This window comes from Oncorhynchus nerka, linkage group LG16 (assembly GCF_034236695.1).
Source record: "Oncorhynchus nerka isolate Pitt River linkage group LG16, Oner_Uvic_2.0, whole genome shotgun sequence".
NCBI lineage: Eukaryota > Metazoa > Chordata > Actinopteri > Salmoniformes > Salmonidae > Oncorhynchus > Oncorhynchus nerka.
Window position 1 is genome coordinate 37096827 of NC_088411.1, and position 14603 is coordinate 37111429.

The following is a 14603-nucleotide window of genomic DNA, read 5'->3' on the forward strand; positions in this document are numbered from 1 at the left end:
TAAAGGACATTACTGAGACAGATAAAGGACATTACAGAGACAGATAAAGGACATTACAGAGACAGCTATCAAAGGACATTACAGAGACAGATAAAGGACATGACCGAGACAGATAAAGGACATGACCGAGACAGATAAATGACATTACTGAGACAGATAAAGGACATTACTGAGACAGATAAAGGACATGACTGAGACAGCTATCAAAGGACATTACTGAGACAGCTGTCAATGGACATTACTGAGACAGATAAAGGACATTACTGAGACAGCTGTCAAAGGACATTACTGAGACAGATAAAGGACATTACTGAGACAGATAAAGGACATGACCGAGACAGCTGTCAAAGGACATTACTGAGACAGATAAAGGACATGACCGAGACAGATAAAGGACATGACCGAGACAGCTATCAAAGGACATTACAGAGACAGCTATCAAAGAACATTACTGAGACCGATAAAGGACATTACTGAGACAGATAAAGGACATTACAGAGACAGCTATCAAAGGACATTACAGAGACAGCTATCAAAGGACATTACTGAGACAGCTATCAAAGGACATTACTGAGCCAGCTATCAAAGGACATTACAGAGACAGCTATCAAAGGACATTACTGAGACAGCTATCAAAGGACATTACTGAGACAGCTATCAAAGGACATTACTGAGACAGATAAAGAACATTACCGAGACAGATAAAGGACATGACGAAGACAGATAAAGGACATTACCGAGACAGCTGTCAAAGGACATTACCGAGACAGATAAAGGACATTACTGAGACAGCTGTCAAAGGACATTACTGAGACAGATAAAGGACATTACAGAGACAGATAAAGGACATTACTGAGACAGATAAAGGACATGACCGAGACAGCTATCAAAGGACATTACTGAGACAGCTGTCAAAGGACATTACTGAGACAGATAAAGGACATTACTAAGACAGATAAAGGACATTACTGAGACAGATAAAGGACATTACAGAGACAGATAAAGGACATTACAGAGACAGATAAAGGACATTACTGAGACAGCTATCAAAGGACATTACTGAGACAGATAAAGGACATTACAGAGACAGATAAAGGACATTACTGAGACAGATAAAGGACATTACTGAGACAGATAAAGGACATTACTGAGACAGATAAAGGACATTACTGAGACAGATAAAGGACATTACAGAGACAGATAAAGGACATTACAGAGACAGCTATCAAAGGACATTACTGAGACAGATAAAGGACATGACCGAGACAGATAAATGACATTACTGAGACAGATAAAGGACATGACCGAGACAGATAAAGGACATGACCGAGACAGATAAATGACATTACTGAGACAGATAAAGGACATGACGAGACAGATAAAGGACATTACTGAGACAGCTGTCAAAGGACATTACTGAGACAGATAAAGGACATTACTGAGACAGATAAAGGACATTACAGAGACAGATAAAGGACATTACAGAGACAGCTATCAAAGGACATTACAGAGACAGATAAAGGACATGACCGAGACAGATAAAGGACATGACCGAGACAGATAAATGACATTACTGAGACAGATAAAGGACATTACTGAGACAGATAAAGGACATGACTGAGACAGCTATCAAAGGACATTACTGAGACAGCTGTCAATGGACATTACTGAGACAGATAAAGGACATTACTGAGACAGCTGTCAAAGGACATTACTGAGACAGATAAAGGACATTACTGAGACAGATAAAGGACATGACCGAGACAGCTGTCAAAGGACATTACTGAGACAGATAAAGGACATGACCGAGACAGATAAAGGACATGACCGAGACAGCTATCAAAGGACATTACAGAGACAGCTATCAAAGAACATTACTGAGACCGATAAAGGACATTACTGAGACAGATAAAGGACATTACAGAGACAGCTATCAAAGGACATTACAGAGACAGCTATCAAAGGACATTACTGAGACAGCTATCAAAGGACATTACTGAGCCAGCTATCAAAGGACATTACAGAGACAGCTATCAAAGGACATTACTGAGACAGCTATCAAAGGACATTACTGAGACAGCTATCAAAGGACATTACTGAGACAGATAAAGAACATTACCGAGACAGATAAAGGACATGACCGAGACAGATAAAGGACATTACCGAGACAGCTGTCAAAGGACATTACCGAGACAGATAAAGGACATTACTGAGACAGCTGTCAAAGGACATTACTGAGACAGATAAAGGACATTACAGAGACAGATAAAGGACATTACTGAGACAGATAAAGGACATTACTGAGACAGATAAAGGACATGACCGAGACAGCTATCAAAGGACATTACTGAGACAGCTGTCAAAGGACATTACTGAGACAGATAAAGGACATTACTAAGACAGATAAAGGACATGACCGAGACAGCTGTCATAGGACATTACCGAGACAGATAAAGGACATTACTGAGACAGATAAAGGACATTACTGAGACAGCTGTCAAAGGTCATTACTGAGACAGATAAAGGACATTACTGAGACAGATAAAGGACATTACAGAGACAGCTATCAAAGGACATTACAGAGACAGCTATCAAGGACATTACTGAGACAGCTATCAAAGGACATTACTGAGACAGCTATCAAAGGACATTACTGAGACAGATAAAGGACATGACCGAGACAGATAAAGGACATTACCGAGACAGCTGTCAAAGGACATTACTGAGACAGATAAAGGACATTACTGAGACAGATAAAGGACATGACCGAGACAGCTATCAAAGGACATTACTGAGACAGATAAAGGACATTACTGAGACAGCTGTCAAAGGACATTACCGAGACAGCTATCAAAGGATATGACCGAGACAGATAAAGGACATTACAGAGACAGCTATCAAAGGACATTACAGAGACAGCTATCAAAGGACATTATTGAGACAGCTATCAAAGGACATTACAGAGACAGCTATCATAGGACATTACAGAGACAGATAAAGGATATGACCGAGACAGATAAAGGATATGACCGAGACAGATAAAGGATATGACCGAGACAGATAAAGGATATGACCGAGACAGATTTTTCACTTCAATTGTTAAAATGATTTAGGATTTTTGTTTATATAAAGGATATACTGTAATGTAACTCTAAGTATGGAATTAAAGATGACATTTTCAAGTTGAATATAATCTATTACCTATAGTAATCACTCAGGTTGTACAACTGATATAAAACACATTTTACACAAGCGTTTGGCCAGGCTACAACATTTACACAAACGTTGTGTGGTGTCTAGTCTATATAAATTCTGCTGTTTATTGGAAGAAGAAAAAAATGAACTAGACAATTCATTCATCATTTTAATTTCCAGATGCAACAGTAGATCAAGTCATTAAATTTCAATAAATCATTTCCTGATCTGTCTCATAACATGAAATACTGACCTGCATAGATTTGATAATAGACTACAAAGAGAGAATACTTGTGAGCTCAAACTGATTACAATGACAGTTTCATATTTAAATCCAGTCAGAGTGAATAAACAATCAGATGAGATAAACCTTCTGTTTTTAGTAGACTGTGGCTGACAGCGTTAGACCAGGCATTGTTTGTGGACAAGTCCTGCACATAAACCAAATCATCTGTTGAGACTGAATGGGATTTATAGGATAACGAGCAGCAGTAGCTACAATGTTTCGCTTTTTCTCACTGATCATTTGGACGTGTCGGGATTGGACGAAGGCGGTGCTTAAATGTCAGTGCTTTGGCTGAGAGTTTCCTTTTGCAAAAGGGTGGAGACTTCGCAGACCCAAACTCTCAATTTGAAACACATTGACCCAGAACTAAATCACACAGCTGACCAAATTATGCAAGATTTTAGTTCTGGGTTAACCAAGATTAAACTCACCAAAATATTCTAGAGCAGCAAGATATTAAGTGCAAGGGTACATACTTAAAACAGAGCACATTTAGACCCTATTGCCAGAGGTTTACATAAAGGTGACTCCTCAGCGTCATCAGGCTTGACCGAGAGACAGTAGGAGAGAGAGGAGAGACAAGAAGAGTAGGACCAGGGATGAGTGGGCCAGAGTTGCCCCACTTGCAGGAGTAACGACAGCGGTAGTTGCGCTGACAGTTGTGCCGTTGGCAGTGTTGGTGTCATTGACCGGGGTTCTGGCTGTGACAGGTAAAGGGAGTGTGCCCACAGTGGTCTGAAGGAAGCTCTGGAAGCGAGCGGTTTTGGTGAAGACCTGGATGCTGGAGGAGCGAGGACTCCGGCTCCATCGTGTTTTGCTGGAGCTGGTCTTGTTGCTGCTGTCGACAGTCAACACAGCAGCTTGGTACCATGCATCACCCTGCTTACACATCAGAGGACCACCTCCTTCACCCTGTGGGGAGAGAGAAGAACGAACACACGGGGGGCTGTCAGGCAGACAGACAGACTGGTTGCCAACCATGCTCCTTAACTACTTAACTCCTTAACTACTACTTCTGAAACTTGGGACTGTCCTCACTAGGTGGATTTAAATGTCCTACTATCAGACAGGCTCTGCTGACGCCAGTTCTGGAGATGCCAAAGTCAAATAGATCACATCCCAACAGTTGCAGAGCTATCCTCAATAACTAAACAGACATAATGCAACCATCCTTGCTGTACACCAGTTGACACTTCTGAGTCGACATTTGAAACCCATTATTGTGCGTTTGCTTTTTTTGTCGGACCAATCGGTACCTGTCGAAGGTCCAAGGCAGCCGTGCAGATGTTATCAGAGGAGCCAGAGCTCTCACAATCTACCACAGAGGTCTGGGACTGCTGCAAGTTCTGTTCGGCTGAGGAATGAGACACAATAGAGAAATAGAGGAAGAAAATCACAAGTTGACCAAACAGAAAGAACACATTTATTTTATCAGGTAAGTTGACTGAAAACACATTCTCATCTACAGCAATGCCCTGGGGAATAGTTACAGGGGAGAGGGGATGAATGAGCCAATTGGAAGCTGGGGATGATTAGGTGGCCATGATGGTCAGATTGGGAACTTAGTCAGGACACCAGGGTTAACATATTACTCTTACGATAAGTGCCATTGGATCTTTAATGACTACAGAGAGTCAGGACACTTGTTTAACGTCCCATCCAAGAGACAACACTCTACACAGGGCAATGTCCCCAATCACTGCCCTGGGGCATTGGGATATTCTTTTTTTGACCAGAGGAAAGAGTGCCTCCTACTGGCCCTCCAACACCAATTCCAGCAGCATCTGGTCTCCCGTCCAGGGACCAACCAGGACCAACCCTGCTTAGTTTAGGAGGCAGTGTTAGTCTGTTCCAGTATTACACACTGACTCACCTCCACCCTGGTCCTTGCCCCAGCCAGCCACCCAGCACTGAGTCCCTATGCTGAAGGTGCTGCTTCCCTGGTCCACACAGATAGGCTGTATGTAGTCAGACAACGTGGGTTGGCTGGCCAGTCTGAGGATGGCCACGTTGTTCGCCGTCAAGTTGCTCATGGTGATGTTGATGACTTTAAGGGTTACCTCGTTGGGGTTGGAGCCGTTCTGCTTCAGACGACCCATGATCACGGTCCACTGAGAGGCGTCGGACTGACTGGGACGTGGGAATAGTGAAGTTGGGGAACTTTATAGCTTGGCATTACAAATACCTTCTATGTAATAGGTCCTTGGTTCAACTTGAGCACCAAGGGATGGAGATCTGACCATATGCATCTGACCAACTCATCTGTTTACATACAAGTGGAGTGTGTTACCTGGAGAAGCACCCAGCATCGCTCATGACATAGTCCTCTGCCACCATTGTTCCCCCACAGACGTGTGTTCTGTTTGTCTGTAGACTGGCTATCCAGGGCCAGGATCCCCCCGAGGCCAAGCCCCCACCAGGAAGGGAGTTCAAAGAGGCACTGCCACACACCACGGCTGCAGAAACAGGGAGAGAAGCACTACACAAGTCAGGGCTGACTTTTGGCTGAGTGTAGATTGAAAGAGAGGGATAGTGTAGATTGAAAGAGAGGGATAAACACTAAAGTTTGGATGTGGTCAAATGGAGATTTACAGATACGTTGGCTAAAGCTACAACAGGAGTAACAGATGGGTGTGGCTAAAGCTACAACAGGAGTAACAGATGGGTGTGGCTAAAGCTACAACAGGAGTAACAGATACCTTGGCTAAAGCTACAACAGGAGTAACAGATACCTTGGCTAAAGCTACAACAGGAGTAACAGATGGGTGTGGCTAAAGCTACAACAGGAGTAACAGATGGGTGTGGCTCCAGGAGGAGGCAGCAATTTTCACAGAGGGAAGTAAATCCACTTACGTTCAGGAGTGGTTTTAGGGGCAATTGTAGTGGTGGTTTTAGGGGTAGTTGTAGTGGTGGTTTTAGGGGTAGTTGTAGTGGTGGTTTTAGGGGTAGTTGTGGTTATGGTGCTAGTGGTGGTCGTATGGGCAGTTGAGGTCATAGTTGTGGTGGTAGGGGAAAATGTGGTGGTAATGGATGGAGCAGTTGTGGTGGTCGTAGAGGCAGCTTTGGTCACAAGGGCAGCTGTGGTTGTAGTTGTGGCCCCAGGGGCAGCTGTGGTGGTAGTGGTTGTAGGGGCAGCTGTGGTGGTAGTGGTTGTAGGGGCAGCTTTGGTGGTAGTGGTGGTCGTAGGGGCAGTTGTGATGGTAGTGGTCGTAAGGGCAGCTGTGGTGGTAGTGGTCGTAAGGGCAGCTGTGGTGGTAGTGGTCGTAGGGGCTGCTGTGGTGGTAGTGGTCGTAGGGGCAGCTGTGGTGGTAGTGGTCGTAGGGGCTGCTGTTGTGGTAGTGGTCGTAGGGGCAGCTTTGGTGGTAGTGGTGGTCGTAGGGGCAGTTGTGATGGTGGCTGGGGCTGGAAGACCATTACAGGAGACACTGAGGTCAGAATCAGTCCCACTGGAGGAGAAGGTGACGTATCCTGGCTGGTCACTGGTGATCTGGGTGTTGATCCAGGTCTGGTACTGAGACACTCTTGCGTACACTCCTGGGAAATTTGCCTGGGCACACCCGATGCCGAAACTCACAACCCCAGACTGGATCCAGCGAATACCCTGTTTGCTCACCATTGGACCCCCCGAGTCCCCCTATCCATCGACAGATTTACAGACACTGAGATTAGATTTTCTTATGAAACATAATGGGTCAGTTTTTCAGTCACCAATTTCAAAAAAGTTTTGGACTAAAAAGCACTTTTAATGGATAATCTCTATTTAAAGTGCTTTTCAATTTAGGACCAGGCTAGGTATAATCTGGGTCTGAGAAACCAGACACAGATTACGAATGTGTCATTAGCCCACATTGTAATAAACAAAGAAGATAACCAAGAGATTTTACCTGACAGGAATCCTTTCCTCCTGCTGATAGACCAGCACACATCATGTTGTCGGTGATGGAACCAACTCCATAGTTACAGTTACACTGCCTGTTCCCCACTACTGGCACATCCACCTCCTGTAGGGTCTGTGGTGAGGGCAGGGACACTGAGGAGCGACAAAACAGGTATTCCTCAACATACATAATACCTATCAGAATTCTGATCCATCATCAGCAGTACTTAAAGCAAGCTACAACACTCACCTCCACTGCTGATGGTGCCCCAGCCGGTGACCCAGCTAGTAGCCCCAGCATGGAAGGAGCTGCCTGGTGCAGCTAGGCAGACTGGCCGAATGAAGTTTGTAAAAGTCACAGCGGAGGAGAGCTTCAGCAGACACATGTCGTTGTCACTGGTACTTCTGGTGTAGTTGGGGTGGAGGATGATCTGAGTGACTGTCCGTGTCACCTCGTTGGGGTTGGAGCCCTGCTGGCTCAGACGACCCACGTAGACCAACAAATTTGATGTACTGATACTGAGAGAATAAATATATAAAAAGGTAACAGTATTGTTTTTTAAAGAGTGGAACAGTTTAGTCTCGATTAGGTTTGACATTAGGGTTAAATGTGTCCCACAATCCTGCAAATCCTCACCTGGAAAAGCAGTGAGCAGCAGTCAGCACCCACTCTTTGTTGATGAGGGATCCCCCACAAAAATGGCTGCCTGAACTGTGAAGACTGGCCTGCCATGGCCAACTCCCTGCAGGAGCATCCTGACCCCCCACGATCCTAGTGTTAAGAGGAGGGGTTCCGCACACTAACAGCGATAGAGAATGATGGGTTATTTGGAAAGTTTGTGTCGAAGAGGTCACATTGGTGTGACAGTGCATGATAAAAGGTTTAAATCTTAAGATTTAGAGAATATCTGTAAGGGGTGAAAAGGACTTACCACTCAGCTGTGAATGAGAGTCTGAAATACAAGACAGAAAGAAAATGAAATCCTTTAATCCTTCCCTTACTCTCTGTATCCAAACCCTGGCATTTTCACTGGGTACACTTGGTTCTATCTAGAACCTAAAGGGATTTCTTAGCCTGTCCCCACACCATAACTCTTTGAAGAACCCTTTTGGATTCCAGGTAGAACCCTTTCCACAGACAGTTCTATATGGTACCCAAGAGGGTTCTCCCTGGAACCTAAAAGGGTTCTTCAGAGGGTCTGCCAAGGGGACAGCCAAAGAACCCTTTTGGAACAATTGTTTTCTAAGAGTGTACATACTGTCCCATACTGATCAGAGTGTACATACTGTCCCATACTGATCAGAGTGTACATACTGTCCCATACTGATCAGAGTGTACATACTGTCCCATACTGATCAGAGTGTACATACTGTCCCATACTGATCAGAGTGTACATACTGTCCCATACTGATCAGAGTGTACATACTGTCCCATACTGATCAGAGTGAACATACTGTCCCATCTGATCAGAGTGTACATACTGTCCCATACTGATCAGAGTGTGCATACTGTCCCATACTGATCAGAGTGTACATACTGTCCCATACTGATCAGAGTGAACATACTGTCCCATACTGATCAGAGTGAACATACTGTCCCATACTGATCAGAGTGTACATACTGTCCCATACTGATCAGAGTGTACATACTGTCCCATACTGATCAGAGTGTACATACTGTCCCATACTGATCAGAGTGTACATACTGTCCCATACTGATCAGAGTGTACATACTGTCCCATACTGATCAGAGTGTACATACTGTCCCATACTGATCAGAGTGTACATACTGTCCCATACTGATCAGAGTGTACATACTGTCCCATACTGATCAGAGTGAACATACCGACTGACATCAGCATAAGTACCAATTGTTATAACACACTGATTAAACCTCTTAAGGATTGTACCCTTTTTGTTGTTGCCTAAAGTTACATACTCAAATCTGACTGCCTGTAGCTCAGGACCATAAAATGACATTCCCAAATCTCACTGCCTGTAGCTCAGGACCTAAAATGACATACCCAAATCTGACTGCCTGTAGCTCAGGACCTAAAATTACATACCCAAATCTGACTGCCTGTAGCTCAGGACCATAAAATGACATACCCAAATCTGACTGCCTGTAGCTCAGGACCATAAAATGACATACCCAAATCTGACTGCCTGTAGCTCAGGACCTAAAATGACATACCCAAATCTAACTGCCTGTAGCTAAGGACCTAAAATGACATACCCAAATCTAACTGCCTGTAGCTCAGGACCTAAAATGACATACCCAAATCTAACTGCCTGTAGCTCAGGACCTAAAATGACATACCCAAATCTGACTGCCTGTAGCTCAGGACCTGAAAATGGCGGCGGGAGAAATGGCAGCCGTTTTACAGGCGACAATCCAATTGTGCTATTATGTGTTTTTTATCACGTTATTTGTCATTTATTTGTCATTTATTTTGTCACTCACCTCGGATTAGACAAAGAGCTTCTGGATATCAGGACAGAGATCACTCACCTCGGATTAGACAAAGAGCTTCTGGATATCAGGACAGCGATCACTCACCTCGGATTAGACAAAGAGCTTCTGGATATCAGGACAGCGATCACTCACCTCGGATTAGACAAGGGTTTTTTCTTCAACAACTAGGACACACAGTATGTACTTCAGACACCCGACAAGGCCAAAATCCCTGTCATAGCCTAACTAACCGGTGGCCCGCACATTGGCAACCCAAACTATTTGCATTGTGTCCTGCCATCCCACCCGCCAACCCCTCTTTTACACTGCTGCTACTCTCTGTTTATCATCTACGCATAGTCACTTTAACTATGCCTACATATACATATTACCTCAATTAGCCAGACTAACCGGTGCCCCCGCACATTGACTCTGTAGCTGTACCCCCAGTATATGGCCTCGCTACTGTTATTTTCACTGTCAATTTATTTCTTTACTTATCTATCGTTTATCAAATACCATTTTTTTTTACTTAAAAATTACTGTTGGTCAGGACTTGTAAGTATGCATTTCATGTTGTACTCAACCTGTTGTATTCGGCACATGTGACAAATAAACTTTGATTTGAAGCAAGGATATGCATATTCTTGATACCGTTTGAAAGGAAACAGTTTGAAGTTTGTGGAAATGTGAAATGAATCTAGGATAATATAACACAATAGATCTGGTAAAAGATAATACTGTAATGCTCCGGGTGTCGTGGGTGTGGAGTCAAATGCAGGAGACAGAGTTCAATGCTGTGCGTCTTTTACTAGCACCAACGCAACACAGGGTGCTCACAAAAGTAATGTTCCCAAACACAGGGGAAAAAGTACAATGGAAAAAATCACGACTAAGCACGTACCTCTTACAACAGAGCCGAAGGTTTACAATGAAATAATCCCGCACAACAACCAGGCGGGCCGGCTGTCTAATAAAGACAAACTAATTAAACATGAACAGGTGCTACCACTAAACATACAAGGAGGGGGAGGAAAAACAATCAGTGGCAGCTAATAGGCCGGTGATGACGACCGCCGAGCGCCACCCGCCCGGGAAGGGGAAACACCCTCGGTCGGACTCGTGACAAATACAAAGTAAAAAACATGCATCTTTGAAATGCAAGAGAAAGGCCACAATGTATTATTGCAGTTTAGGCTCAATTTCGATTTTTGCCACTAGATGGCAGCAGTGTATGTGCAACATTTTAGACTGATCCAATGAACCATTGTATTACTGTTCAAAATGTTGTATCAAGTGCCCAAATGTGCCTAATTGGTTTAATGATACATTTTCAAGTTCATACCTGTGCACTTTCCTCAAACAATAGCATGGTATTACTTCAGTCTAATAGCTACTGTAAATTGGACAGTGCAGTTAGATTAACAAGAATGTAAGTTTTCTTCCCATATCAGACATGTCTATGTCCTGGGAAATGTTCTTGTTACTTACAACGTCATGCTAATCACATTAGTGCACGTTAGCTCAACCGTCCCCGTGGGGGGCACACCAATCCCATAGAGGTTTGCTTACCGTATGCTTCCCAGCCAAAACAGTTTGCTCATATATTATGACGTTTTTGTTTTGGTCTTTGGCAGTCTTTTTTCGGCTGATCGTGCACACCAAAAAATGATTGAGGAAAGTCGAAGTTCGGTAGTTGAAGTCTACGCCCTTTTGTCGGTGACTGGTAAAACGTACTCCTCCTAGTAGGAGTGGAAACTTGAACCCACTGGGCACAGACGTCAGATCAATGTCTAGTTTGGATTTACTTTGGTTGAATTGTCAACTAACGTGAATACAACGTGAAATCAACAAAAATGTCACCATGTCATTGGATTAAGGTTCGAAGTTGGGTGAAAAAAAATATGAAATTCCCTTTAATGTTGCTTACTTTTTTACATTGATCAACATCACTTTGACAGTTTGAGCTGAAATGACATGAAAACAATGTTGATTCAAACAGTTTTTGCCCAGTGGGAAGTGTTTGCTGTCATTTAATGATAAATGACTAGTTTTCATGCACATTTTTCCACTTGAGAAATACTGCACCAAACATCTTAGCTAGATGCTGAATTACTTGACTAAGACCTCCTCAGCTCCAATTTACTCAACACTTTTGAAAACGCATAGGCCTACCTGTAAACTAGAATCTAGATGTATCAGTGCGACTTGTTACCTTTCTTCTTTCCTCAATGTCATCAATTAGTATTTCTGCTTCACTCAATACTTTTGAAAACACATAGGCCTACCTGTAAACTAGAATCTAGATGTGGGACTTGTTACCTTTCTTCTTTCCTCAATATCATCAATTAGTATTTCTGCTTCACTCAATACTTTTGAAAACACATAGGCCTACCTGTAAATTAGAATCTAGATGTGGGACTTGTTACCTTTCTTCTTTCCTCAATATCATAAATGAGTATTTCTGCTTCACTCAATACTTTTGAAAACACATAGGCCTACCTGTAAACTAGAATCTAGATGTGGGACTTGTTACCTTTCTTCTTTCCTCAATATCATCAATTAGTATTTCTCCTTCACACAATACTTTTGAAAACACATACCTGTCCACATGCACACGTGGCTAATTAACTTGAAGAACTTGAAAGTTGAGCCTGCTAGGTATGCTTTCCTGTCACCAACTACTTACAGGACAACGGAAACATATCTTCCTACGCAGTAACTCTTACATTTCTCAGAAATCGCTCCAACATTTCCTCGTTGCAAAAATTCTTGTAGTTCACCTTATTTCCGTTTATTTGACAAAACAAGCAGACAATGTGCAGAGAATCATTCTACCATCTAAACTGCTGTGAATAGCTTTTCCATAACCCAAACTATAATATTTTCAGCTGTTTGATGTTGGTGTATAAACCCGCAAGTAAAAGACTCAAAAACGCTTCTTAGACTTACTTTCAAAGAGAATGAGATATATAATATAACTCAGATTTCTATGTGAATTTGTTCGGGGTCGCCCAAGAAGTGACATATTGCAGTTTTAAATCGATTTGAGTTCAGTTAATTCATTCAGTCCAAATTTCTTTATATACAAGTTGAAATGAACTTAGTGGCGAACTTCTTTAAACCAGGTGAGTATAAATGAAGAACGCTGTAGGAGAAAGATACATTGAGAATTGTATTTACTTACCGTTTGACAGGAATGTCACCATTATGGTCACCACACAAAGAGTCCTGAGGAAGGCCATGCTTTCTTGTTGGTACCCTGGAGTCAATCTTCCTTCCTAAGCATCCCTCTCTTCTGTTGTCTTTTCTCAGCTCCTCCCTTCCACACACCACATTACCTGCTAGATACACACGTGATACGTCTCTTACATACCTTTCCTTAAACAAAATCCCCACTTCCTTCTAAGCATGCATAACTAATGCTGTAATCTAATCCTAGCTCTTTGGTTTCCATTACAGAGTTATAATGTTGGCACTATTTTTATCACACCATTGACAACTTCTTTTACTTCTGTGATTTAGTTGTAATTTTACTAGACTTTAATTTAGTTGTAATTTTACAACTTTATCTTATAAATGTTATGTGTAGATGTTAACAATGCTGTCTTTCATTGCCCGACAACAAAGCAGTGCATGAAATTGTGAAGGAGAGAACAAGTTCCTGTGTCTGGAATTCTTTATGATCATGAGACTAAAATCAACACACCAAATACTTACTGTGAGTTTTCCATGTCTAGGAGCACTGACTAAGTTTTGCCACCGAGGCCCAAGACAAGAACCTACACTAAACCCTAATCCTAACCCTTACCTTAGAACCCCCTAAAGTTGACGTCTGGGCCTCCATGATAATCTAATAAACACCTGTTAGTTTAAACTAGACAGATCTGGATGTTTGTATTGGATGAGTCTCAGTCCGCCGATGCCGCACTTCCTCATCTGCTGTGGAAGGTGACAGAGCGGTGGTTGTCAGACCATGAGACATCCTGAAAATTGGTCTTCTCACAAAATCGCCTGTAGCCTCGGAACGGTTTGCTCTGTGACCCCCAACAAGCATCTTGGGACTAGTCTGAAGTCGGTACAGACGATTTGCCAACTTCTGTCTGTAGCCTCTAAACAGTTTGGGTGACACACTAATATGACCCCTCTGTGGAAAGGAACACGCACAGGGCTTAGACTATTATGGGTTAACCGTTTTAAATGTCAACTTCAATTGGGTGATGTCATCGTTGGGTTGTCCTAAGCATACTTCTTATCAAAAACCCAAACACAACAGGGTGTGGAACGGCAGTCCGTAAGCACGATTTTATTGAGTGGTATTTTTTCACGAAGTTAATATGATGTGATCTCTCTTCCTCCTGGGTTGTTTTGAAGAAAAAGGTGTGGCTGTTCTAAATAAATAAAGCTCTGTATCCTCATTCCAGGCATCACAGGCTAATAGGGATTTTGTTTCCCCTTCTGAACTGACAAATACACGTAAAATATACCTTTTATAAATACATTAGCACGTTTAATACATTTGGTTCAAGCAATAGAGCATATGCTTTGAATACTGGTCTGTTGGACAAATATGCAGTTTTGGGCAAATTCTCATATAACTTTGCTCAATTTGTCACATACAAGGATTTTGTATGGTTGTTGAAATGTGCAGAACATGAATCAGCCCCATATGTAATGCCCTTTGAGTTGTCACTGTAGCTTTTGCCCGTGAAGACAGCTTTGGGGCATCACGACCATATTACAGAGTTCAGACATTCATTTGCTGTATCCTCCTTCAGCATCTCTGCTAT

The 14603-nt window shown here is 42.7% G+C and overlaps 1 protein-coding gene across 1 annotated transcript; it reads right to left on the bottom strand.

Annotated features, from left to right (window-relative positions):
* Nucleotides 1–3357: 3357 nt before the first annotated feature.
* On the bottom strand, nucleotides 3358–13122 carry LOC115122099 (transmembrane protease serine 9-like). Its single transcript, XM_029651292.2, has 10 exons — nucleotides 13001–13122; nucleotides 8291–8311; nucleotides 7996–8158; nucleotides 7609–7877; nucleotides 7366–7511; nucleotides 6335–7115; nucleotides 5772–5937; nucleotides 5355–5611; nucleotides 4738–4835; nucleotides 3358–4393 (listed from the first exon to the last, which is right to left on the bottom strand). The coding sequence occupies exons 1-10, from the start codon at nucleotides 13056–13058 to the stop codon at nucleotides 4022–4024; spliced, it is 2331 nt and encodes a 776-aa protein (XP_029507152.1). The 5' UTR covers nucleotides 13059–13122; the 3' UTR covers nucleotides 3358–4021.
* Nucleotides 13123–14603: the final 1481 nt, after the last annotated feature.